The 27,985-nt window shown below is 40.5% G+C and overlaps 2 protein-coding genes and 1 non-coding gene across 5 annotated transcripts; 1 reads left to right on the top strand and 2 right to left on the bottom strand.

Moving 5' to 3' along the window:
* Positions 1–8,005: 8,005 nt before the first annotated feature.
* Positions 8,006–8,112, top strand: LOC112082579. Its single transcript, XR_002897246.1, has one exon. It is a non-coding gene; the product is annotated as a small nucleolar RNA R71 (small nucleolar RNA).
* A 9,466-nt stretch (positions 8,113–17,578) lies between these two features.
* LOC112082225 lies at positions 17,579–19,327 on the bottom strand. Of its 3 annotated transcripts, none has more exons than XR_002896876.1 (6): positions 19,017–19,327; positions 18,888–18,936; positions 18,759–18,792; positions 18,452–18,636; positions 18,053–18,342; positions 17,579–17,938 (listed from the first exon to the last, which is right to left on the bottom strand). XR_002896876.1 is itself a non-coding variant. In XM_024149691.1 (5 exons), the coding sequence occupies exons 4-5, from the start codon at positions 18,254–18,256 to the stop codon at positions 17,651–17,653; spliced, it is 492 nt and encodes a 163-aa protein (XP_024005459.1). In that variant the 5' UTR covers positions 18,257–18,636; positions 18,759–18,792; positions 18,888–18,923; positions 19,017–19,327; the 3' UTR covers positions 17,579–17,650. The 3 variants fall into 3 exon arrangements, 1 of the variants encoding a protein (XP_024005459.1); XR_002896877.1 differs by having other exon boundaries at positions 18,888–18,923; XM_024149691.1 differs by having other exon boundaries at positions 18,053–18,636; positions 18,888–18,923.
* Positions 19,328–19,742: 415 nt separating this feature from the next.
* Positions 19,743–20,985, bottom strand: LOC112082122. Its single transcript, XM_024149223.1, has 2 exons — positions 20,557–20,985; positions 19,743–20,264 (listed from the first exon to the last, which is right to left on the bottom strand). The coding sequence occupies exons 1-2, from the start codon at positions 20,983–20,985 to the stop codon at positions 19,743–19,745; spliced, it is 951 nt and encodes a 316-aa protein (XP_024004991.1).
* Positions 20,986–27,985: the final 7,000 nt, after the last annotated feature.

Below are 27,985 nucleotides of genomic sequence, written 5' to 3'. Positions count from 1 at the left end.
GTTCGACCTCGACTTAGTGTAGAAGTGGTTCAGGAAAGCAGTTCTACATTCTTCCCAATTAGTAATCGATCCTGCAGGCAAAGACTTCAACCAACGGTGAGCTTTATCTGCTAATGAAAAAGGGAACAACTTACACTTTAAATAGTCAGGTGGAACTTGGTTTGTTCTCATCATGCTGCAAATTTCTTCAAAAAGCTCGATATGGTCCATTGGGTGCTCAGAAGGAACTCCATGGAACTGGTTTTGCTTCACCAATGAGATGATTTGAGGCTGGACTTCAAACTCATTCCGGTTCGGAAATGGTACTTGAATCGCAGATCGATTCTGAAAATTTTGAGTAGGTGCATCAAAGTCAGCTATGCGATGGTTCCTGGCTTGTCTTCGGTGTTGATTTGCTGGCGGAATGGGGCGGTGAATGCGTTCATTCGGCTGCATTGCTGGGTGGTCACCATCGGCTACATTGATGGGTGGATCAAGGTCTTCACGTCCTTCTCTCTCTCGGTTCTGGTGGTTTCTTGGAAGAACCTCGTCCTCCTCTCCATCTTGTCGAGCATGATCACCTTCTATGTGATCATTCTCTTCGTTTTCTCCATGTTCGGACCCTTCTTGGTCCATATTTAAATTTCGATTAATAGGATCTCCAGGCTGGTCGTCGTTGGCCATTCCTTGCGTTCGTCTAAGTCTTCGAAGTTCTCTTTCGTGTCTGTCTATTTTGTCTAGAATTGGAATGTCTCCTGCAGGTCTACGCCTGGTATTCATGCAATTCAGAGAAAGACAAAAGAAGGGAAAGATAGTTCAGAAAACTTTAAGAAAGAACTAGAGATCAGGTGTCTAGAACAGAAGTTAAAACAAGAAAAATAGCAAAAGGCAGCGAAACAAATCCCCGGCAACGGCGCCAAAAACTTGATGCGGTGCTGAGTGTGTCAACTACGTGAGGGAACAAGTTTTACCCTTAACAAAACAAAAGAAAGCCGCAAGTGCACAGCTAATCAGTTGCAGTATTTAGGGATCGAATCCACAGAGATTTGTGTGTCTGGTATTCTTCTACGGTTTTTAACTTTATGTCTAGACTAAATTGGTTTTAAAGGTTGGTTGTTTTTCTTGCGAATTAAACCAAAACAAAAGAAAGCAAATAAATCTATCCTAAAAAGCAAGTAAAGAAAATCGAATAAAATGCAAAGGGAATAAGTAAAATATCCAACTAAACAAAAATAAGGCAACTAAAATATCGCATGAAAAGTAAATAAAGCAAGTAAATAACGAACTAAGGAAATTGAAATGCAGGTCTAAGAAAGCAAGTAAAAATCGATGGAATTGCAAACTATGGCTAAAAACGCTGAGCTTTTGGAACTCTAAGGGATCATAATCGATTTTAACAATAAGGTAGATAGATTGCGATTGACGGATAACAATATATGGGTTCTAGAGCTAGAGTACGGCGGTATGACTACGTCACTGTCGTGATCATAACCAACTGTTTCTCGCAACCCTGACCAGTAGGTTTCCACTCTGGCCGTGGAAGGGAGAGAACGCAAGAGCTGCATAAGACTCGTCAATACTCACGATCTCGCCGCAGGTAGGTTTCCACTCCTACGGAAAAATCGCCTGTTTCATTCTAGGGCTGATACTTAATGAAAACTTTCGCAACACTAACTATCTAGATCAGATACTAGGTGATCAATCAAGCATACATGCAATAAGAACAAGAATAAACAGAGAACAGGCCGAAATCCCAAATCTATAAACCTAGATGTCTTAATCGATTATGAGAGCCCCTTTCGGGAACCCTAAGCCCAACTCGGGATCTACTCAGACATGGCTGAGTTCGACATCATCATTGGTTTTAATAAAAGTAATGAAAAAACAGTAAAGAAAAGAGTTAAAGAAAGCTTCTCTATTGAAGAACTCGGACTTGAACAATCTTCTACAAAAATCTCATAAAAACGGCTAAAGGAATAGGGTTTCTGTAAAGTATGAAGGGTGGTGTCTAAAAACGACCTAAATGACATGTATTTATAGTCTCCAATACTCCATGGTCTCTAGGGTTCCGGAATTGAGGCTGGGAATGACTTTGGGCTTCAGATAAGTGGGCTTTAAGTCGGAGGTTGAATGCCGTGGTCGGGAGTGTTGTGACCGCGGCAATTGGCTTGTTGGCCGCGGTCGGGAAGCTTCTGACCGCGGCAAATAGCTTGTTGGCCGCGGTCGCGTGAGTTGCTGGCCGACTCCGCGTGGCTTCGGGGCTAATGGAATATCTTGAGATCCAACCGTTGGAATGTCTCCAAACCAAGTGCATTTGAAAGCTGGTTGATTCTTCTATAAGTTGTCCAATTTTGAGGGTGATCAGACGGTGAGAAGGTCTTCGTCTCTCCATGAAAGTTCTGACGGTCTGCATTTATCCAAAAGAGTCTTTTTGTTCCATTTTGTGCCTCTTTATCCCAAATTACCTGAAAAGTCTTTTAAATCCGGAAACATAGAAATCCTTTGAAAACCTTTGAAAACGGAGTAAAAACACCTGTAAAATATATTAAAATGATCCATAAAAATGGTCAAAATCTGGTGTTATCACTTGGTCCTCCTTGCAGCCAGCCCGCATGACTAAACCGGTGTAAATTGCGAGTGTGTGTGCGGCCTGGTCTTCTGTCCATTCACGTCGCAGACCCAAGTTGCAGTCCTTGATACTTAGCATTTTTTTGTGCTCAGCGCTCCTTCTGCTAAGTGAATAAATCGCAAGCCTATGTAGGTGTTCACGGTAAGTTCTGCTGCGGCCTGGTTTCTGGCTTGACTGAGCCGCACACCCATGTAGCACACCGGCTTTCACCTGTTTCCAAGCCTTAGACCTTCTTCTCAGCATTCTCACATGCCCCAATTCACTTTGACCTAAGCCATGGCCTCCAAATGTCACCTGGAACCTTAGGTCAACTCACAAAACCCATCAAAAAGTTCTAAAACATAAAAGAAAGAAAAGAAATCAGAAGAACTATGTACAAGGATAAGATTGGGGTGTCTCCCAAGAGCACTTTGTTTAAAGTCTATAAGTTTGACTTTGAAAACCTGTTTATCAGGCTGGTGTAGGGTCAAGAAGGGGAACTGATGTAGCTTCCTCCTTCCTTTGTGAGACCAGGTAGTGCTTAATCCTTTGGCCATTGACCACAAACTCTTGACCATCCTTGCCTTCTAACACAACAGCTCCATATGGCCTGACCTCAAGAACCTTAAAGGGACAAGACCATCTAGACTTAAGTTTTCCAGGAAACAACTTAAGCCTAGAGTTGAACAGCAACACCAGATCACCTTCCTTGAACTCCCTTTTCAGAATCTTTTGATCATGCAGAGCCTTGGTCTTTTCTTTATAAATCATGGAGCTCTCAAAAGCCCCCAGCCTGATCTCTTCAAGTTCATGGAGTTGAATGATCCTTTTCTCTTGAGCTGTCTTGATATCAAAGTTCAGCAACTTCACAGCCCACAAAGCCTTGTACTCCAGCTCAACAGGAAGGTGGCAGCTCTTCCCATATAGCAGATTGAAAGGAGATGTCCCAATTGGAGTCTTAAAGGCTGTTCTATAAGCCCACAATGCATCATCCAGTCTTTTGCTCCAATCTTTTCTGCTTAAGCTAACAGTCCTCTCAAGAATGGTCTTAATCTGTCTATTAAACACTTCAACCTGGCCACTAGTTTGAGGATGATAAGGAGTAGCTACCTTGTGTTTCACTCCATGCTTTCTCAGCAATCCCTCCAAGGTCTTGTTCACAAAATGAGATCCTCTATCAGAAATAACAACCCTGGGTACTCCAAATCTTGGGAAGATTATGTTCTTGAACAATCTCACTACTACCTTGGAATCATTGGTAGGGGAAGCAATGGCCTCAACCCACTTGGACACATAGTCCACAGCAACTAGTATGTACTGATTCCCATAAGATGATATGAAAGGCCCCATAAAGTCAACTCCCCAGCAATCAAAGATTTCAACCTCTAGTATTGGATTTTGAGGCATCGCACTCCTCTTTGAAATGTTCCCATGCCTCTGACAGGCATCACATGCTGAAACAACCATCTGAGCATCCTTGAAAATTGTGGGCCACCAAAACCCACTCCAAAGAACCTTGGCCACAGTCTTGAATGCTCCCATGTGACCCCCAAAAGCTGAACCATGACACTCTTGCAACACAGGTTGCATCTCCTCCTCAGAAAAAAACCTTCTATACAGCTGATCTTTGTTCAATACATACAGGTAGGGTTCATCCCAAAGGTATCTTTGCACATCTCTGAAGAACTTCTTTCTGTGGTAAGCATCAAGTTCAGGTGGTTCCACTCCACAAGCAAGAAAATTCACAATATCAGCAAACCAGGGCATTCTCTTCTCTTGGATGCTATCCACTTCTTCAAACTCCAAATAAGAGTTGAGCACCATCAATGATTCCTCAGGAAGACGGTCATTAAGAGGGACTTCAGAGTCTACTCTTAACCTAGAGAGATGGTCTGCAGCTCCATTCTCTATACCCTTCTTGTCTCGTACTTCCATATCAAACTCCTGTAGTAGAAGGACCCATCTCAATAGTCTAGGCTTAGCATCCTTCTTGGTCATCAAATACCTGAGGGCTATATGATCAGTATATACAATGACTTTTGATCCCACCAGGTAGCTTCTGAATTTATCAAAAACAAAGACTATTGCCAACATTTCCTTCTCTGTGGTAGCATACTTCTCTTGGGCAGAGTCAAGGGTTCTACTGGCATAGTAGATGACATGAAGCTTCCTGTCCTTCATCTGGCCAAGTACAGCTCCAACTGCATAATCTGATGCATCAGTCATAACCTCAAAAGGAAGGGACCAGTCTCGAGCCTGGACTATTGGTGCACTGACTAATGCATCCTTGATCATCCTGAAGGCTTCTTCACACTCAGCATCAAAGATAAAGTCAACCTCTTTACACAACAGCCTTGTCAAGGTTCTAGCTATTCTTGAGAAATCATTGATGAATCTTCTGTAAAACCCTGCATGCCCAAGGAAACTCCTTATCCCTTTGACTGAAGTGGGAGTTTGCAGATTCACCATCACTTCCACCTTTGCTCTGTCAACCTCTATGCCCTTCTCAGATATCTTATGCCCAAGTACAATTCTTTCCTGCACCATGAAGTGGCATTCTCCCAATTTAACACCAAGTTATGCTGCTCACATCTCTCCAAGACCTATGACAAATTAGAGAGACAATCCGAGAAGGAGGAGCCATAGACAGAAAAATCATCCATGAACACCTCCACCTTCTCTTCAATGATGTCAGAGAATATATGCATCATGCAACGCTGGAATGTGGCAGGGGCGTTACAAAGACCAAAAGGCATGCGCCTGTATGCAAATGTGCCATAAGGGCAAGTAAATGTTGTTTTCTCTTGATCTCTTGGATCTATGGGGATTTGAAAAAAATCCAGAGTACCCATCGAGAAAACAAAAGAAGGGATGGTTTGCAAGCCTCTCTAGCATCTGATCAATAAAAGGCAAAGGAAAATGATCCTTCCTAGAGGCTGTCATTGAGCTTTCTATAGTCTATTCACATTCTGTGTCCAGTTATGGTCCTAGTAGCTATCAGCTCATCCTTCTTGTTTTTAGCCACCGTGATCCCACCTTTCTTGGGCACAACGTGAACAGGAGATACCCACCTTGAGTCAGAGATTGGGTAAATTATCCCTGCCTCAAGGAGCTTGAGTATCTCCTTCTTAACCACCTCCTTGAGGTTTGGGTTAAGTCGTCGTTGATGCTCAATAGAGGACATAGATTGGTCCTCTAGGTGTATCCTGTGGGTGCATATGTCAGGAGAGATCCCTCTAATATCAGCCAAAGATTATCCTATGGCTCTCTTGAACTTTCTTATCTCACTAAGCAATGCACTCTCTTCATGCTCTAATAAGCTATCATTGATGATCACTAGATATGTGGAGTTTAAGCCCAAGAAAGCGTACCTGAGCCCTGTTGGTAGAGGCTTGAGCTCAACAGGGGGTGCATCAGCCTCATTCCAATCCTTGTCAAAGCTGCATTGGCTCGTGTCTGATCCTCTGGTATCCAAGACCTCGGAGCCACTTTGTTCCAGTTCCAAAAAACTTGTCTCAGGACCAAGTTCTCTAGCATTGTCCAAATACAGCGTGTACCCTTCTGCTAAGAACTCATTGTCTCCTTGTTCTTGAGTTAAAGCAGCTTGAAGAGGGTCCTCTGTATTCAGTTCCTCAAGCAACTCATCAGCCAACTGATCCATTGTCTCCACATAGAAGCATTGACCTTCTATGGTGGGTTTCTTCATCATCTCATTCACATCAAACTTAAGCTTCTCAGACCCAAGTTGAAGCTCTATGATCCCATCTCTCACATCAATAATAGCTCCTGCTGTGGCCAAGAATGGCCTGTCCAAGATAAGAGGATCTACTGGTTCCTCATCCACCTCTAGCACAACAAAATCAGTTGGAACCTCAAAACCACCTATCTTAACAGGCAGATCTTCCAACATCCCAACAGGTAATCTAACTGATCTGTCTGCAAGGACAAGAGAGATCCTTGCAGGTTTGAACACTCTAAAGCCAAGCTTCTTTGCTATGGAGAATGGCATCAGGCTGACAGATGCTCCCAGATCTCAAAGGCATCCAGAGAATAGTAGAGGCCAATGGCACAAGGGAGTGTGAAACTCCCTGGATCAGTCAACTTTCTTGGAATGGAATTTTTCTGAATGATGGCACTGCATTCATGACTTAGTACCACCATGCCTTGAAGCTCTTTAGTCTTGTTCAGAATGGCATTTTTCAATAACTTACCCATCTTTGGCATCATTAGAAATGCATCAATGAGAGGCATTGTGAGTGGTGTCTCATTGAGTGCCTTCTCAAATACAGCTCTTGCCTTGTCTACAAGTTGCTTCTTAAATATCCCTGGAAAGGGGAGCTTGGGTTGGTATGGAGGTGGTGGCACATATATCTTTTCTGATTCAGGTTCCTTTTCTACCTCTTTACCCTTTTCTTTTCTTGATCTCTCAGCAACTTGATCATCTTTCAAGGCTGCCTCCCCCTCAGTTTGATCATTGTCCTCAATGATCACATTGTTGTGCTCAATACCAGGTAGATCCTTTCCACTCCTCAGTGTAATGGCTTTAGCATATTCCTTGGGGTTGGGTTCAGGCTTTCCAGGTAGATGGCCTTGGTGCCTTGAGCTAGATGCCTGGTTTTGCTTTAATTCCTTGATTTCCTGCTGCATGGCTGCATTCTGGCTTGCAAATACCTGTTGACCCTGAAGCAGTTGTTGCAGAATCCCAATCATATCTGACCCCATCTGTGGCTGCTGGTGTACCGGTGGTGGCTGAAACTGATGTTGAGTCGGCGCTTGTTGCTGGAACTGAGGTGGACCAAACCCTGGTGGTGCCTTTTGCTGCTGCTGTGAACTGAAACCAGATCCCTGAAATGGCTGCTGTTGCTGACCAAAACCCTGATTCTGAGGTTGGCTGAATTGTGGCTTAGACTGGTAAGAGCTCTGAAATTGAGGTTTAGGCACAAAACCTTGTTGAGGAGGATAAACCTGGTCTTGTGGTTTGCCACATTGTTGCTTCTATAAGACAGGTTGTTGTTGGCATTGTAGTTGTTGAACCTTTGGAATCTGTTTTGGTTCCCAATGTAGTTCAACTCCTCCTGTGTCAAGCCTTCTTCATTGATGTTCTCAAATTTTGGAGAATCATCATATTCACCAACATAGTGAATTGGTTTGTGAGAAACCAATTTCAACTTGTTCAATTCACTCCACAACTCCTTAACTTCTCTAGTGAGCCTCTGTTCAGAGCTTGAACCTTCTGATCTATTTGATCTGTCATAGTCTTCACCATAAGTGTCATTGCTCATTGCTAAGTTCTCAACTAGCTCTAAAGCAGCATGAATCTCCTTTTCCAGAAAGTTTCCATTGGAGGCAGTATCCAGCTGGTTTCTAATCTTGGGAAGAGCTCCTCTATAAAGTGTGCTGAGAAGAGAAGCCTCACTAAACCCATGGTGTGGGCATTGGTTGGTGTAGCTCCTGAATCTCTCATATGCTTCACCAAAACTCTCATTTCTGTGCTGAGTGAAGCTAGAGATTTGGTTTCTCAGTTTAGCAGTTCTGGAGGTGGAGAAGAACTTAGATAGAAAGGCCTGCTTGCATTGCTCCCAGGTTTGAATGGAGCCTCTTGTGAGGTTCTTCTCCCATTGGTGAGCTTTGTCACCAAGACTGAAGGGGAATAATCTGAGCTTGAAACTGTCCTCAGAAACTCCATTTATATTTGTCAGGTCACACACTTTATCAAATTGATCCAAGTGTTCCAGGGGATCTTCCATTGCCAATCCATGGAACTTTGAGTTCTGAACCATATTCAACAAGGATGCCTTCACTTCAAAGTTGTTGTTTTGCACAAGTGGTGCTTGAATTCCAGCTTCATACTGATGAGCATTGGCCCTGTCATTCTCTCCAACATAGACCTGTGGCTGGTCATATCTCCTTTGCTGGTGTTGGAAGGGCTGATGTTGGTGCACCTGTTATCTTTGCTGTACATTGGCCTGATGCCTCTGCTGATGAGCTGGAGCTTGTCCCTGGTGGACATAAGCTTGCTGTTGATGCACCTGTTCCTGATGAACATTACCCTGATGTAACCCTTGACCAACTCCATTACCAGCTCCATTACCCTGAGCTTGTTGCTCCTGAGCCGGTTGTTCCATGTCAACCACATGCTCTCTTTGATCTTCCATATCAGCCTGATCAATCTGTCTTCCACGCCTGTCCCTTCTCCTCCTTGGTACCAAAAGATTAATGTTGTCATTTAAGGGGAAAGGTGGACCACAGCTTCTTGATCTGGACCTGGTGTTCATGCACCTGAAACTCACAAACAGAACTTGAAAGAAATTAGAAAACACAAAAGAAAATGCTTGATCTCAAGAAATGACACAATCTTAATGCTATCACACTTTGGCAACGGCGCCAATTGATAACTTAGAGTTTTCAAGGCTCTAAATGAGGGGTTATCAATCCCTTTTGTCACTTTGAAGTACAAAGGGTATCAATCCATCATGTGTAGACACTAAGATGCAGGATCAGTTCTTAATTCAGGCCAAATGAGTGAGGTTTTTATGATTAATGACAACTAAGAATGGAAAACAAGGATTAAAGCTAATGATCAACTTGAACAAGCAAACAAGTAAGCTAAATGAGATGAGATTGTATGTATGATGATGAGAACGGTCTTAGACATGATAGTGGATTAGGGTGCCTTCAGTGTTAAACTAGGGAGCTAATGAATCATGTAATCAAGCAAACCATTCAACTTAAACATTATTGATTAAGTTAATCCTCTCATGAAGGTATCAACTTCTACACTAAAACAGTTTCTAACCTAATCATCATTAGTGAAACATGAATCAACAAGCATTAAGAACCAGTTTAATCTGTCATTTAAGCATATAAACAACCATTCTCCTGATGAATAACACTTAAACCTCTAACAACTTTGGTTCAGGCATTTCATCAAACACTTTTGGTGCATGAAATGCCCAGAATCTAGACCACATATGATGTGTATAGATCTAGCATTAAGAACAGGTTGTAGAGAACGGAATATGAATGATCTAACCCCTAAGCTCACTAATCTACCACTTAAGCACCCTAATCTACATATCTAAGATCTTAATATGGGGATTACTCACTAATCAGGATCAACACACTAGATCCTTTTCAAGATGTGTTGTTAATCATTATTAGAAGTGTGTAAATGAAGATGGAGATGATAGATTAAGAAGAAGACAGCTTTTAAACTCAAGATCTCTCAAACTCTCTTGATTAAAACGTCCAAATCAGGTATTTCTCTTCAAAAGGAGTTTTCTTACATAAAAGAGGCAAAGAGATTATGGAATAAAGCTTAAGTCTTGGGGATAAAACCCTAAAAACTATATATAGGTCTCTAAAAACGAACCGGGTCAGCCCGGAACAAACCGGGTCCTGACCCGGCTTTAGTGGATAAGGTGACGAATGTGCGAGTTGGTCAGGAGCCTCCCAGGTCGCATGCCCAAGTCGCACAGGTGAAGAAGCAGTCTTGTGAGCCTTAAGTCCCTTAGTCTCAGCCGCATGCCCATCTAGGTGTGTTTTGCGAGTCTTTGTGCGATTCAGTCCTCTTCCTCTTCAACTCGCATGACCAAGACAAAAGCTGGGGAGGATATGTGTGCGAAGTGGTCCTCATGTAATCCCAAGTCGCATGCCTAAGTCGCACAACCAAAGAAAGAAGCTTGAACGAGATAAAACCCTTGTAAGCTCAGCCGCATTACTCTCTCGGTGTGATTTGCGAACCTTCATGCAGCTAAGTCTTCTTTGCTCCTTAACTCGCACGACCATGTAGCAGGGGCCTTCAGAGATATGTGTGGGGTGGTCTCCATCATTCCCAAGTCGCATGCTCAAGTCGGTGTATATTGCGAGTCTTCATGTGGTTCAGTTCCAAGCTTGGCCAACTCGCATGCTCAAGTCGCACGGTTGTGGACTTAGCATTTTTCTTGCTCGAGAACCTTAGACCTTACCCAGTGATACCTTACTCGCACATATCAACACGCAGTTCAACCCTTAGGCATTAATCTCCAGGCGTTGCGAGTTAACCAAGTCGCAAGACTATCTCGCAGCATTCAGGGCTCCTCGGACCACTTCACATTCAGGGGAGAGTAAATTCCAGGATACTGGTCCAAACGGTGTGATTTAAGTTTTAGTGGACAGAAGACTCACACATCTTCAACTTTGGTGAAGGGTTCGAGCTCAGGTGACGTCGGCAAAGGCTCCGTTCCGTCAGTTCTTTGACGCGCGTTGCTTTGGTCTTTTATCAGCTCCGAGACATGCACTGCTTCCGATCGTCGTAACTTTCAGCTCAAAACTCCATATAGGACGATCTCAAGTGTTCTGAAAACTAGACTCGACCCTTTTGATTCTTGATGAAGACTCCCGAAGCTGAATCGCATTGCAAGTCCTTCGTCCCACACGATCAAAATGAGGGTCTTGTCTGCACCAAACTATCTGTCCGAGTTGCTGTACACAGGTGAGGGTTCCTCCATGATCCCAGCTCCAAGTTGCTCCCAAAAGTCTCCAAATGACCTGAGAACACTCCAAAAATGCAGGACACTCTAGGACCTAATGCAAATCCTAAACAAAGCTAGAACCAAAGACAAACTCTAACAAAACGAGCTAAATGTATGCATGAGACTCAATATTTGGACAAAAATGCAGTCCTAAACATGGCAATTATGAATATATCAAGCTGCACATCGGTGAGCCATGATGGGGGCAGTCTCGCTGGTACGATTTGAATCTCACCCAAACAGCTTTGAATGCCTCAGTTAGTCCTTGAGAGAATGTCGATATTTTCAGTCTCAGTTCCTCAGACCTGGCATCATCGTAAAAATTCTGCAGGAAGGCGTTCCTGGTCTCTTCCCAAGTAGTCAACGAACCAGGCTCCAACTGCTTCAACCAGTTAGCTGCTTCTCCAGCAAGAGAATATGGAAACAGCTTGCAGAAAAGGATATCATTGGACACTCCATTGTATTTGATGCTGGTGACCAAGTCCTCAAACCTCTCGATGTGATCCATAGGGTGCTCATGAGAGTGACCATGAAAGGGATGCTGACCCACAAGAGTGTAGTACACAGGTTTCAGCTCAAAATCGTTCCTTTGAAACGCAGGGGCACGAATCGCGGACCGATTTGCATAGAACTCCTCAGGCCTGTTGTAATCTCCAAGTGTTCTTCCACGAGCAGGTGCAGGTGCAGGTTCCCTCACGTTCTGTTCTTCTGGAACATTCCTATGATTTGGAACGATCACAGCATTACCACGCGGTGCAGGTGGTGGATTCTGGTCAACAATATTCACCGGTAAAGGTGCTGGTTGAATGATGTTACCATCTCCATCAAGTCTTTGGCCTCTCTCATTGCACACATGACCATCTTGGTCTCTCCTGATACCAGAATCCTCAGGAACAAGTGCTTTTGCGTTCTCCATCTCTGCCGGTTTCTTTGCTTTTCTGATCGTTCGCTCTAACTCAGCTAGCTCCTCGTTGCTCAAATTCACTAGCGGGATGTCTTTGTTGCTTCTGGTTCCACGAGTATGCATTAACCTGAAGCAACAAAGACAGAGAGAAAACTAAATAAGTAAATTAAGTTATAAAAACGAAAGGTGTCGCTCGACACTAAGGAAAAAAAACTTAGTCAAAACTCAAAAACTAAGGATTAATGGCGAAATCAAGTCCCTGACAACGGCGCCAAAACTTGATCTGCTCAAAGTTTAATCCCTAAGCTACTCTGCAAGAGCACATATGTGTAGTTGTAGTATAATAGGGGTCGAACCACAGAGACGAGAGATTCGCTCAATAGACCAATTATACTCGAATTACGCTAAGAAGAAATAAGAAATTAAAATAACAAATCAGTAAAAATGTTTAGGAAACTCGGATGGATGGAAATTAGGCTTAGGGCGTTTTTCAGGAAATCAAAGAATGCAGATAAATCGATTAGTCAGGGTTTAGGTTAAGGCACGATTCTTGAACTCGAAACACAGAATTATAATTAACCAACTTCCGTTGTGAGAATTATCTAAGTTAAAATCCTAGAATTCCAAATTCCTTTGCAAACCCTAAAGATTTAAACCAGCTTTAATGCTCAAGTTCAATATTTTCACAAAGTATCTAAACCAAATTCCTTTGCGAATAGCTACTTTGCTCACCCTAAGTTCTTTCCAGTTATTCAATTACACTTTCGTGTCAATTAAGCAACCTAAGATCTAAGTTCTAGGTGATCAGTCCAGAATTAGCTTTAAGAACAACCTATGGTGAGAACTAACAGATATGAACCCTAACTTAATCAATCAATCAGACATCCAGAGAAAACCTTAATGAGAACCCTAAACCTAACAGGCTAACTACTCAGACATGGATATTTAAACAACACACATGATTGAATAGATTGCAATAAGAAGATGAATAAAATAAATAAAGGGGTTCGAAATCTTGATGAATAAAATAAATAAAGGGGTTCAAAATCTTCTTTCTAAACGAACAGAGTTCAGACTTGTCTCCACAAGCTCTCAAAATCGCAAAAAGCCTAAAGCACAAAGATGTCTTGCTCGAAAATCTAAGGTAAGGTTCAAAAGAGACTAAAACCCCTATTTTATATCTCGAAAACACATATTGAGTTTCTTTGGAAACTTCTGGGCCCAACTCCTTCTTCAAACAGGAAACAAACCGCGTTTTCCTTATTTCTTTGACAAGTGTCGAGCGTCACTCTCCGTGGTGTCGAGCGACACCAATACACATGATTTGTCCTTCGCGAATTTGATGCTGATTTAGCTCCAAAGTGCTCAAAAATCTCCAATTAAGCTCCAAAGTGCTCCAAAATCTCCAAATAAGCTCTAAACGTACCTAAGACCTGTAAAGACTCCAAAAGACTCGAAAAACACTAAAAAGACTCTATAAATAAGACCTATACCATGGTTAAAAACCACAAAAACCATGATATATCAATAGTGAACATAAATCGATGATAGTTGATTGTGTGCTTTTAGACTAATCCTAGTGGCATGCTCATTTGTGATTTAGGACTAAACTAGGCGGTAGCTAAGCACATTTGAAACGAAGTAGCCCAGAGGAATTTAAATGATTTCGATTTAGATGAAGGAATACTCTAGCTCTGGTTTATCTGGACTTAACATTGACTTATTTTTCTCATTGAAGCATTAGATCAGGGAAACGAATCATACATTTCGGAATATTTTATCCTTTTACCATTCTTTGTTGATCCTGAATTGCTAGTTCAAATTTAGCTAGTTTCCCACCTAACCTAACCTCTTTCAAGCCACATGCATTCTTGTTTTTCATTGTCCTATATGCAGATATGTGCAAAAACGTCAGAGAGAAAGAGGATCAACGCGGTTTCAGTTACTGAAGACGGAAACCTGTGAATTCACCGGAATGATTCAACAAAGGAGAAAACTTGGTTTGCCTCAGAAAAATCGCCAAACCCTGGTACATTTTCGTCCCTTAAACTCTCTCTCTGAATAAAAGGTTGTTTCCCCTTTAAAAAAACGAAAAAAAAAGGAGAAAAAATAAGAAACTAAAGGAAATAAAACCTTAGATAGTCTAGGAGGATTGAGTTTTATCCTTAAGGCAAGCATTAGTTTGAGTATTTAGAGTTTTGGAGATCATCTCTCTGATTTCTCGGAAAAGATCTATGTCTGGGGGGACAGCTGTTTTTCGAAAAAAGAGGAAGGATTGTGCAACAGCATTGGCAAGGAGAAGTGACTGAAAATTGTGGACATCAACAAATCTACTCTCTCTTGCGGTTTTGCATAATATCTTGCATCCTCCAGATCTTCAGGTAACCATAAACACTTTAACTCCACCATTTAAACAGCTCTTAATACCAAACGCCATCTACTCTGAATGATGTCTTTAATGAGAATTCACTATTGCACTTAATGAATGTAGAGAGCTAGTTGACTGGAATCGAGATTTAGATTGTTAAGTTTTGCATGACGGAAAAAGTGGACTAATATCTTTTGTGTCTTGGTGAGAATTTTCTAGACTAAGTTGTGATTGTTGTATGATCTATGGTCATAGTTTAGAGGTTCATGTCTCTGAGATTTGTGCATTTCCTATTTTTGTTTTCACTTCACCTGATTTTAGTTTTGCTTTGTTTAAGGACAAACAAAAGTTTAAGTCTGGGGGAGTTGATAACACCATATTTTGACCGCTTTTATGGATCATTTTTAAATACCTTTCAATGCTTTTTATTTCTTTTTAATTGCTTGAATTATGATTTTCTAGTTTTTGTAGTTTCAAGAATCTCTTCAGGAAACTCAGAAAAAAGCTTAGAAAAATGAATAGAATACCAGATTTTCAGCTCAGAGTCAACCCGTCAGAAGTTAACCCTCAAATGAAGACCTTCTCACCGTCTGATCCAGCTCAAATGTGGCGACCTTAAAGATGGAACAAACAGCTTTCCAGCACAATTGACATCAAGACAAACCAACGGCTCAATCGAAAGTTAAGCGAAGAGCAAGATGTTCCGTCAACCAGACGGCAAGCAGTCCTGACCGCGGCCAGCACCCAGTTTATACCGGTCACGTCTCTTCTGACCGCGGAGATTTGTCTGTTCGGCCTTGAAGCCAATTTCCAAGCCCAAATCAATTCCTCATTTGAAGAAACCCTAAGTGACATCCAGAAATGACTTGAGCACTATAAATACATGTTTTAGGAACCCTAAGTTGTATGCTATTTTATGCTTATGATTTCTTTTTAATTGTTAAGTACTTTTCATTCTTTAGAGTTGCTTTAGGTTTAGGGAGATAGAAATCTATCTCTTGAACCCTTTTTTTCATATCGATTTTAATGCAGCTTTTCAATAAAATATTTTTGCTTTTTTTAATCATGTCTGAGTAGTTTTATTGTTGGATTTAAGAGATTTTCAGTGGGGGTTATATATGTTCGATGAGGATTCCATTAGCTAATGAAGCCGAATCCTAGAACTTTTTCTTCTAAACTTATTTTTAATGCATGGGAGTAGCGCCAAGAACTATAATCTAATTTAGGTTTGTAGCGTTGCGAAAGTTTTCATTAGGAGTTAGATATAGTTTTAGAAAAGCAATTCTGCCATAGGAGTGGAAACCTACCTATGGGTGAGCTGAGAATGTTGATGAGTCTTAAGTAAAATCGCATCTTTTCCCTTCCCGGACCAGAGTGGAAACTTACTGGTAAAGGTTGCGAGAGATAGTTGGTTATGACCACAACAATGGCGTAGTCATACGTTTGTCACTCGAGTTCTAAAAGTTTTAGCTAGGATCTTTTAAATTACTTTTTAGAAATGTTTTGAATCGTTCATCTCCGGAGATAAATTTCCTAAAAACCCAGCATCTCGTTTTTATTTGCTGAAGCTTTTAGTCATTAGGTTATTTTTCATTTCTAGCCTATTTTCATTCGAGTTTTAGATTATGTTTTTTTAGTTTTCCAAGTCAATTTTCTTAAATGTTTTTCCTTTTTCCGTTCAGTTTAGAAGTTATGTTTTAGTGACAACCCAAAACTCCTTTAAAATTCGACCAGTTCTAGACTTTCTTACTTCATAATTCTTTCAAAGGCTTTTGCAAGAAAATATCACATTTCCTTGTGGTTTCGATCCCTAAATACTACAGTCAATTAGGTGTGCACTTGCGGTTTTATTGATTTCTTTTAGTGTAAAACTTTACAACCCCGCACATACCACATCAGATTTGACGCTTGTTTTCAGGAAAACATAAGGATTCTCTGAACCTGACTTTGCGTCTGATCTAGATAGATTAAAGAAACTCTATAACATGGTATGTGTTTGCAGTTAGGAGGGAATGCTATCAGCTGGAATTCAGGATTACAACATGTGGTGACTCTATCTACTACTGAGTCTGTACATATAGCTCTTATGGAAGCATTAAAATAGAGGATTTGGAATATAGAGCTAGCTGAGGAACTCCGATTCAAATAGTTTCAGTGAAGGTCTGGTTTGACTCTTAAAATGAGTTATGTTTAACCAAGAACAATGTTCATGAACAGAGGCGAACCCACGTTAAAGAATGGGGTGTCACATGATAGAACTTAATTTTATATTTTAGTAGTTTTGCTATGTGTAATTAAGATTTTTGTAGATATTTGGTTGATTTAGTTCACGTTTGACCCCCATTACGAAAGTTCAATCCCTCCAATATGATTATTCTTTTATTTTATTACTTTTTATTAGTATTACTAGGTGGTATTTTCGCATTACGCACGATTTAGATTATAATATTTATTAATTTTATAAATATTTAAAATTGTTTTAATTTTTTTTTTGTATAAAATGTTATTCAAGAAAAAAATAACTTTTTTACATCCTGATTTACCGTTTTTCTTTTACTGAATTTTGTAAATAAAAAAATATAATTTCAATAACTTTTAAGTTATAATGTATTTTCAATAAGTTTTATATTAAAGATATTTGGTCTATGAATATTTTGATGAGTGTATCTATCTATTTTTAAGAAATATATGATTAGTAGAAATTATGCATAACTACTATGATTGTCTGTGTGAACTTACCATATAGTTTTTATGTCTCTATTTTTTGGAATTTAGTTTGTATCAAGAAAAAAGAGCTTTCTTAGCATCTGAATAACGTTATCTAACGATATTATAGTGTTTTAATAAGCACTGTATCTGCGCCCGTCATAATAGGTCATGAACTTTAGATAGCGGTTTTTTGGTATGCTATTGTAGTTTCATATACGATAGCGGTTATCTCTCTGCATTAAAAGATTATATAATAGCGTATTCTATTTGTTATTATTGGTATTATTTACAGCGTTTCAAAAATTGTTATTATTAGTATTACTATAGCATTTATATAAATGTAATGGTTAATATGAATTAATTGTAATTAAATTTAATTGCAAATATATATATATATACGATTCTATTATATAGCTGTTATATTGATAAAATCAAAATATTTTATTAATACTAAACATAATGTAACATTAATATTACACAACAAACTGAACACAAGCTCAAGTTCGACATATTATTAGTCACTACAACAAACTCAACACAAGCTTAAGTCCAAATGTTTCATACTAGTCTCACATGAATATAATCTTGTCATTAGGCCACGCCAATGTAGATCCTACTGCATCAGCTATGCATTCAACTTCAGAATTGGCTCTCCACACTCGTGCATCATCAAACTTCGAAATCTCTACCCAGACCTTGGTAGCGTTTGGACCTAAAGGGACAAAATGGACATTCTCGGTTGGATCTGTTGAAAACACACGACCTACTGCAACTCTCGCACCAGAATTTTCAATATCTAACAGAACGCACTTCTGTTTACCACCTTTGCCACTACTACCAGTGCTGGGACTACCACTCTAAGCATCACGGCAACATCAACACAATGAAGTCAACATATAGATTTTCTCAAACTCACTAAGTACCATAATTACAATCCAAATACGTTGTAAAAACAAGTTGCAAAAACTAACCTCAGATGACTTTCTGTTTGATTCATCCATTATAGGTGGATCTGGTAGGCGTAACCTATCAATAGGCCATGCGATGGTCCGATTTAGTGCATCACTCATCAAAGAGATTGCAGGGCTTGGTCTCCATAAATAAGCTCCAGGTTTAACCACCATCTCGACCGTAACAATTGCAGCATTTGGTCCCAGTGGAATTTCGTTCACCATTTTTTTAGGGTCAGTTGACAACAACTTACCCTGAGCTATTAATTCATCACCTCCATTCCAATACTCATAAATTTGAACTCTTCCAACTGATCCATCCGTTTGTTAATGATTCATGAACATATATAAATATGCAAGCTATAATAGTTAAAGTAATTTATATGAATTTAGAGGGACACAAAAGCAGTAGTAATTTACCTCTGATCAGACAGTATCTGGAGGTTGGGTTAAGTCATCATCCTCGTCCAATTTTATCTTCTCACAGGGCCATGCGATTTTAACTCCTACCGCCTGTTTAAGCGTAACAATAGTTGGAGTTGGTCGCCAGACAGATGCTTCTATGACTGATACGGAGGTCACCATTACAGCAGCTGCATTTGGACCTAACGGAATTTGACCAATCCGACCAAATGTGCATACAAGTTGATATCAAGGGGACGTAAGTTAAGGAACAGCTACAATATAGAACGAGGTCTATGATAAGAATCGAGTCTGAGTAAGATACCTTATAGATTGTCTTCTCTTTTCGCTAAATTGATCTACAAAAGTAAGCAAAAATATAAATCTACTAAATCAAAGATACAATTAACTCGACTAAATCAAAAGAAATACATAACCTTCGAAGGCATAGTACCTGTAACAGAAACACTTAATCTGAAACGAAATATCCCTGCAAGTAAACCCTATCGAAAAAAATCACTTCAACATGCAAGAACCCAGAACATTAATACAATTTCGTTAATAAAGAAAAACTCGACATTACCTTTGCTCAGTGGGATTTCTTCGCGAACTCGGAAAAGCGTATGGATTGCGAGGTCAATGGTCAACTCGGAAAGGTGTGTTAGTCTAAATCGAGTGAACTGGGAAGCTGAATTGCAGGTTTTGCAGGATTTTTTGGTGAGGAAGACTGAGATTTTCCGACACGAGAGAAGTGAGATGGGAGACTAGAGAGCAGAACACGATATGTTAGGTCTGGAATTAGGTAATGTGACTGAGATTTGGGTGGTAGAGCATCAGATTTGGCGGAGATTGTGAAAATCAAGCGAAATGGAGAGACAGGGAAAAAGAAGAAAGTTTAGGTCATGCAAATTGGGGATTTTCGTTGGAGCCAAAATCAATTTTCGAGCCTAAATTTTTCTAAGTGTCGTAGGTTCCAAATTAGTTTTATTAATTCTTAAACATATAATAACGTTTACATTCACCTCTATGCTATTAAAAATAACCCGTATCGAGATGAAAATTATTTAATATTCAATACCAATATATGATAGCGTTTCCAGATATACAAACGCTATCTTTAAAAAAGTGGTATTACAACTATAGCATTATGGTTTTTTTTTTTTTTTTTCTCTACCCATCTATTACATTACTATTAGCCAATCGTAGAGGAGGTCCGTGAACCGCCATTGACAGGCTCAATATGATCGATGTGGATGAAAATTTCTCCTCTCACGCGGGCTCCTTTTGCAAGACTATCCGCCCGGATGTTTTAATTCCTAAGGATATGAGAAAGCCGAAATTCCAAGAAGCTCTTGCGGAGGATATCCAAGCTGTTCAGCTCAGACACAAACAAAGGCCAATCTTCCGGAGTCTCAGACATGGTTACGAGGTCTAAACAGTCTGTCTTAATGTGAATCGAGGAGATCTGCCTATCTCTCAAAACAGTCATAGCCCATATGAGGCAATCCATCTCAGCATGAAGTGCTGAGAGACTTCTACGACATCCCTGCTGACCGACCAGTTCTGTACCTCCACCATCCACCAGTGTCCACCCGAGTCCACTAACCGGTCCGTGGTCTATCCAAGACGCATCGATCCGGCATATCGGAATCCGCCGATTTTCGGATGTAGAAATCGGTGTCGGGGGAGCTCCTGGGGAGCCACCAACTTCAACACCATCGTCTTCTGGTTGGTTTGCGGTCCTCCAACAATCTGCTTCAACTCTTGCGTGAAGCAAGGTATCTTCCGGGGAAATTTCTTTCCCATTGAAGATCTTGTTGTTCCTTGCTTTCTAAATGAACCAAAGAATCCACGGATATAAATCTCTGTTGGGATCCGTCATGCCAATCTCTTTGGTTCCCCAAAAGAGAAAGCTCATATTTTGGTAAATAGAATTACTCGGGAAGTGGCCCGGAAGGGACGGGAAGTCCGATAACGCCCAGACCTGTAAGGCCGGGGGGCATAAGAATAAGAGATGGTTAATGGATTCTTCAGGGTCTCCACATCGGGGGCAACTTTTGTCATTTCCCAAATGTCGGTAAGTAAGGTTTTTGCAGGTGGCAACACATCCCGATAATGCTTGCCACATAAAGTGTCTCATTTTTCCGGGCGTGCTGACTCTCCCAAACTTGGCTAAGAAGTGCCGTGATACTTGGCTCTCTCATTTCGCTAGTAGTGTTATCCAGCTTTATTCCTCTAATCAGATCATACCCTGATTTAACAGTGTATAGCCCTGATTTGGAGTGATTCCATGCGTAGCCGTCTAGAGTTCGGTTTCTGCTAGGTCTCAACCCAAGTATGAGGGCTACATCCTCAGGTTGGAAGAACTGATTCAGTAATGGGACATTCCATTGCTTTGTATCGTGATGAATAAAATGATAGACGAGGGCCCCCGGATCTGGATATCCAACTTGGGGTGCTGCTCTTGGCGGTCGAGCTCTGATATCTGGAACCCAGGGTTTGCTCCAGGCTTTCGTGTTCAGGCCTGGTCCGATTGTCTTCCTCAGGCCCATCTTAAGATACGGTCTTGCCGCCAGAATGCTTCGCCATTCATAGGATGGAGAATAGACGTTTCTCTCTTCCAAGGGTTCAGATTGTCTATAATATCTGCTCCTTAGGACCCGGGCCAAAAGGGATGAGGGGTACTGGATGAGTCGGCATAGTTGCTTAGCTAGGAGGGCAAGGTTAAAATCCTGGAGGTCACGAAATCCCAGACCTCCCATATCATGGGGCATACAAAGCTTCTCCCAAGCAATCCAATGTATCCCACTGCGATTTTGTTTTGAGCTCCACCAGTAATTTGCGGTGACACTACGTAATTTGTTGGCTATAAACGCTATATTATAGTATAAAAAGCCTAAATTCTTGTAGTGATTATCTCTATTCTTTACATAGTAGTCCACTTTGAAGTAGATATTATTTTCAGATGCATTCAGTCTTCTTAATATAGATTTGAATGAATTTTTAGGTTTTTATTTCTAATTTTTATGTAGGATCCAAACATTGAACGAAGCAAAGTATATTGTTCAAACTTATTTTCAAGATAAGTGAAGTAAATCTAAATTTTGTTTATGAACTAATTATCTTGTATTGTCTCTGTGTGATTGATATCGAGTAGTTCCTAATTTACTGAATACATATTCGATCGTATAATAAAAATTGATTTGCTTTATATGATTGTGTTAGTCTCTTATTATTTGTTAACATTAGACAGAGTCGGTCAAGCTAAGTTAGTCTCTCTCTCTCTCTTAATCTTGACAACCTGTCTTGCTTCTGCTAAAGGAAACCATTGTTTGATTAATCGGAAGCAAATTCAACACGACAAAACCAGTCAGTTTTGAAAATGACAAACAAAAATTAGCCATACTACTTATGTTGGTGCACATAATCACTTATTCCTTCTAGCTTTTGACAGGGAAAAACCTATGAATAACATGTATCACAATTTCTATTCAACAATAAAAGATCAGACGGCCCAAAATATTACATATATTTTAGAACATACCTAGTCAATGAGAAGAAGAACACGAATTAAACAGGTTTTGGTCAGTTTCATTACATATTTAAGAGGCTTTTGTAGAGGATTAAACAACCTTGGCACCAATACACAGAAGATGAAACTCATATTCTAATTATACAAAATATTCTTCTGAGACTTTATTAATGGAGCGTTCGAACAGTTTTAAAAGAGTTAGCAACTACCTACTGTCAAACAAAAGTGTTCAACTGATAATTCCTGAGAACATGTTCATAATTTAAGTATGAGATACTACAGAATCCAGCAAACACACCTCACGCGATCAAGTATCTCCACCAAAATTATAGAAATATTTGCTTCTATTGTACCTTACATATGCCATTGCTCCTAGCTCCTCTATTGCGGTTTCAGAGTATTTATATTCTGCTAGATCAAGACCAATATGAATATAATTAAGCAATTCATGAGATATACATACATACATAGAGACCAAACTCACATGGCTTTCTTTAAATTTCTAGATGGGTTGGTTGGAGATTTTTTTTTTGTCATAAAATGTCTTCCTTAATTGTTCATAAATCGGCAACATTCTCGATTTCATCCGTGATTTTTGTCCGAAAAGAAGACAGAGAAACCGTTGGCTGTGGTATCTGATGATCAACAGACTGAGAGTGGCTCAAGCAGCTCAGCTGGAGGTTCCCAAGGCACCATTGAAGAGGCATCAAAGAGGATCAAGAAAACTGAACCAGAAACACCTGATTATCTGGCCAAGTTTCAACAAATGGGGATCCAGCGAGGGAGGTTCCCTGATGTGGACTTTCTGAAGAAGATTGGCATCTATGAAGATGTAAAAACTTTGCTTGGGAACATGGGCATTGAATCACTTTTGGAGATGAGAGAAATCGCATATGAAGAGGAGTCTCAAGAGTTTTTGGCTTCTTTTGATGCTTTTATGTACTACCCAAGGGATTCAAGGATTCTTCAAGGGTATGGTCTTGGTTACATGGAGTTTACTGTGAAAGGAAAGGACTACACAGTGTCATTCAGGGAACTGAATGAGATATTTGGGTTTTCTGCGCCTAAGAACGTCCCTCTCTCCAACCAGATTAATCTTAGAAAGGAAGATATTCAGGCTCTATGGAGATCAATAGCTTCTGGGAAGTACACAGCTGGAGCAGCTAAGTCCTCTTGGATAAGGAACCCAGTGCTGAGATATGTCCACAAGATCCTCTCTCACAGATTCTTCTTCAAACTTGATGTTGGGAGAGTTCACAAGGGTGATCTGAATCTCCTTAGTGTGGGGCTGAAACAGTTGATGCCAACTCATGAAGATGGGAAGCCCTATGAAGGATATGCTTACACACCTTGCCTTGCCTCTCAATTAGCAAAGTCTTTGATGTTCTAAAAAAAGTGCATTTGGGGTTCAACAAAGAAGGATGCAAAGCTGACCCATGGATGGGTTGTAACAAAGATCTTGAAGGCAAAGGGGTACAGATTCAAAGAGAACAAGGCAAGGTTTGACCTGATTAATGAAGCCCATCTGTGTAAGATCGGTTTTCTTTAAGGAAGAGTTGGTGCCAAGCTGGTTTACAACTTCAAGTATTTCATTGATGAGCCAGTCCAAACTCTCCTGCCCAATCCCTCCATCACCACAGTCCATGTAAAGAGGAACATTCACTTCTACTTGCTGAAGGAAGAGCTGTACAATGTCCAAACTGATCCACCAATCCTCAAGTACAATAAAGCTTGCAGAGAAGAAGCCTCCAAGGAAAAGAAAGCTACCGCTGAAGATGCTACCACAAGTGCTGCTGGTGCTGGAGATGATGGTCTGCCTCCACCTCAAAAACGTTTTGGTGGAAACAGATATCACTTTGATGATTACAACTGGGAGGAGCCAGGAACTTCAGGGTTTAGAGCTCAACAAAAGATCGGTGTTCTCCAACAATGGTGCAAGTACCAGGATAAAACAATCCACAAGATGGCCAAGTGCATCAAGGAGATGAAGAAGAGGATCAAGAAACTTGAAAACCCTTGCAAAGGTGGGTCTCCAACACCGGTTTCACCAAGGAACAGAGAAGAGGTTGGAGAGAGTTCCATAAACTGCACCGCCCTGGTCCCATATGGCACAGCATGGGTAGATCTTGACAACAGTTCTGATGAGGCAAGCCATCACTCCTGGGAGACACCATCCGGTCACACTTCAAACCCCTTTTACTCTTTGGGGTCAGACTTCCACAGCTCTTAGGTAACACTCCAAACCTTGTACATATGCATGAAGATTTTCTTTTTCTCTTTGCATTTTACTTGTTTGTCTTGCTTTAACTCCTTTCTCATGCTTCTATAACACAAGGGACTGTGTTATTTAAGTGTGGGGGAGGAGTTTCATCTTTTACTAATCATGTTTTCTCTGTTCTTGTTTTATACTTTGAGTCTTGAGTCACATTATTGCATGCATTCATGTAGCTTCATCTAAGTGCATATTACAAAAAAAAAACCAAAAAAAATCAAAAAATCAAAATAAATTTTCACAAAAAAAAAATGTTCATGTAGTTGCATTCTCATTTTTAGGATTGAGTCTAGTTGCATATTCATGTAGGCTGCATCAATGCAAGGGAGTAATGATAGATTTTTCCTTGAGAGAATATCACTTTAAGAATTCGGTTCACTGCCCTAATTTCTAGTTCTTTGCTGCGTGTAAACAAGAAAGAAATCAAGACTGATCCATGCTTTGAACTTGTTGAGTGAATCAAGCTTTGATTAGTCCAGCCTTATCTAAGTGAGAACCATAATTTGATAATCTAATTATCATTGCTTGTGCATGTCATTGTGAACTCATTGGTACCCTTAAAATATTTGAGCTCTCTTATCCCTTTTACCACTCTTTGCTAGCTCAAATAGCTGTTCTATCACCTTGAGACAGTTGCCTCCCTTTAACTAAACCTTCCTTGAAGCCTGAAACACTATAGTGAGAGATGTGAGGCCTTTTTCTGAATAAACTTGACAGAAAGTGTTGGGTTTAGGGCGACAAGAGTACGGTCTCATGTATATCTAGCTCAACATCATGAGTCTAGAGTAGGCTAGGAAGAGTTCTTGAGAGACACTGAGTGGAAAAGAGGAAATTTTAGATGAGAACCAGGGGATGGAAAAGAAAAGAAAGCGGTTTGGGGTCTGCTGTGTAAAGAAAGAAAAGCTCTTGTGTTTTGAAAAGAAAAGTCTAGACTCTAAGTAAAAAGAAAAGAGAAGAAGCCAAAAAGGCTCAAGTGTTTGAAAAGAAAAGAAAAGAGGCTAGGAAGTGTTACATGAGAAAGAGCTAAGTGGAAGATTCAGACCCCAAAAGCCTGAGTTTAAGGTTGAAAAGATGAATCCCCTGGTGAGAAAAAGAATGAGAGTGAAGTGGGGAGAGGGTTGATAAGACAATGAATGTCTTGAGAAAGGAGTAGCTAGGATGTAATCTTCATGGGAGTAGAGTTAAGGTGAAAGACCAATTTGGGGCATTGGGTAGATGGGATTCTGCTCTTGTATGCACCAGTTGCCTTTTACCCTTAGCATTCTGTTAAAGTTTATTCCTTCTTGAGTGATCCCTTGAGCTGCATGGAAACCATAAACATTAAATGAGATCATCTTTGTCTCATGACCCTGTCCCAAGACAAGTGAGTTCACATGATTTGCATAAGCATAATTCACATGAGCTTTAATGAATGTTAAAAGGTTGGAACTATGGCTGTTTGTGAAAACTTAAGCTTGAGCTTGATTCATTTATTGATAAGTATGGCTAAAGTTTTTTGAGTAATCTTGTTTGTAATGCATCTTAGAATTAGCAACTAGGACAGTGAGCCTTGAATTCTTTTAGTGATACACTCTCTCATTAAGGAATATGAACTCCCAATGCATCCAAACTCTTTCTCTCATTTGCTCTTTTTGCTTGAGGACAAGCAAAGGACAAGTGTGGGGGAGTTGATATATTCATAATTTGTCATGATTAGGACTGCATTTTTGGTCCAAATATTGAGTCTCATGCATACATTTAGCTAGTTTTGTTAGAGTTTGTCATTGGTTCTAGCTATGTTTAGGATTTGCATTAGGTACTAGAGTGTCCTGCATTTTTGGAGTGTTCTCAGGTCATTTGGAGACTTTTGGGAGCAACTTGGAGCAGGGATCAAGGAGGAACCCTCACCTGTGTACAGCAACTCGGACAGATGGTTTGGTGCAGACAAAACCCTCACTTTGATCGCGTGGGACGAAGGACTTGAAATACGATTCAACCTCCGGTGTCTTCATCAAGAATCAAGAGGAATGCATCTAGTTTCCGGAACACTTAAGATCGTCCTATTTGGAGTAGTGAGCTGAACGTTACGGCCATCGGAAGCAGTGCATGTCTCGGAGCTGATAAATGACCAAAGCAATGCGCGTCAAAGAACTGGCGGAACGGAGCCTTTGCCGACGTCACCTGAGCTCGAGCCCTTCACCCAAGTTGAATATTTTTGAGCCTTCTGTCCACTGAAGTTAGAATCGCACCATTTGGACCAGTATCTTGGGAGTTACTCTCCCACGAATGTGAAGTGGTCCAAGGAGACCTGAAGCCTGCGAGATGGTCTTGCGACTTGGTTAACTCGCAATGCCTGGAGATTAATGCCTGGGAGTTGAGCTGCGTGTTGAGATGTGCGAGTAAGGTGACACTGGGTAAGGTCTGAGGTTCCCGAGCAATAAAAATGCTAAGTCCACAACCGTGCGACTTGAGCATGCGAGTTGGCCGAGCTTGGAACAAAACCGCATGAAGACTCGCAATCTACACCGACTTGAGCATGCGACTTGGGACTGATGGAGACCACCTCGCACATATCTCTGAAGGCCCCTGCTACATGGTCGTGCGAGTTAAGGAAGAAAGAAGACTTAGCCGCATGAAGGTTCGCAAATCACACCTAGATGGACATGCGGCTGGGACCAAGGGACTTAAGGCTCACAAGACTGCTTCTTCACCTGTACGACTTGGGCATGCGACTTAGGAGACTCCTGACTAACTCGCACACTCGTCACTTTATCCACTAAAGCCGGGTCAGGACCCGGTTTGTTCCGGGCTGACCCGGTTCATTTTTAGAGACCTATATATAGTTTTTAGGGTTTTATCCCCAAGACTTGAGCTTTATTCCTTTGGTTTTCTTGCCTCTTTTGTGAAAAGACTCCTCTTAAGAAGTGTAATATCGATTTTTTAGAGTTTAATAAAGAGAGTTTGAGAGATCTCTGTGTTTAGAGCTGCAAATCTATCATTATCCATCCTCTCCATCTCCATTTCTCATCATTAATCATGCCAATCTTCTCAACTTGCAAAGGTTTAAGAGAGATTAGTATGATTAGTGAGTAATCACCTTAATGAGGTTCTAGATGTGTAGGTTAGGGTGCTAAAGTGTTAGATTAGGAGTGCTTAGGGCTAGATTCATTGATTCATCTCTCTAAACAGCTGTTCTCTAGGCTAGATCCTTGCACATCACTTGAGATCTAGATTCTGGGAATTTCATGCACCAAAAGTGTTTGATGAAATTCCTGAAAGAGCTGTATTAGAGGTTTAAGCATTTGCTGCATGATGTTGTATTGTTATTTGCTTGAATGATCTTTTAGAACTGTTTATTAATGCACACTGATTCATATTTCACAAATGATGATTTGGTTTGAAAATGGATTAGTGTAGGGGTTAATACCTTCATGAGAGGATTAATCTAGATTAGAGTTCTTAATCATTTGAATCATGTCTCATCATTGTCATTAGCATTCCTAGTTTAGCCCCAAAGCAACCTAGCCAACTAACATGTCTAGAATCTCATGCCTCCATCATATTCACATCACTTGTCATTTGCCTAGTTCTTGTTTGATCACTTCTTTAGTCATTAATCTTGTTCTAAGTTTTTAGTTGTCATTAATCAATCAAAACCTCACCTGTTTACTTGAATTGAGAAACTGATCACATAGCTTAGTGTCTATCACCACATTCTTGGATTGACAACCTCTTTTGTGCTACTTTGACAAGGGGATTGATAGCCCTA

This window comes from Eutrema salsugineum, unplaced genomic scaffold, assembly GCF_000478725.1.
Source record: "Eutrema salsugineum unplaced genomic scaffold, Eutsalg1_0 scaffold_1, whole genome shotgun sequence".
In the NCBI taxonomy this organism is placed as follows: Eukaryota; Viridiplantae; Streptophyta; class Magnoliopsida; order Brassicales; family Brassicaceae; genus Eutrema; species Eutrema salsugineum.
This window is presented reverse-complemented; position numbering and strand designations above follow the sequence as displayed.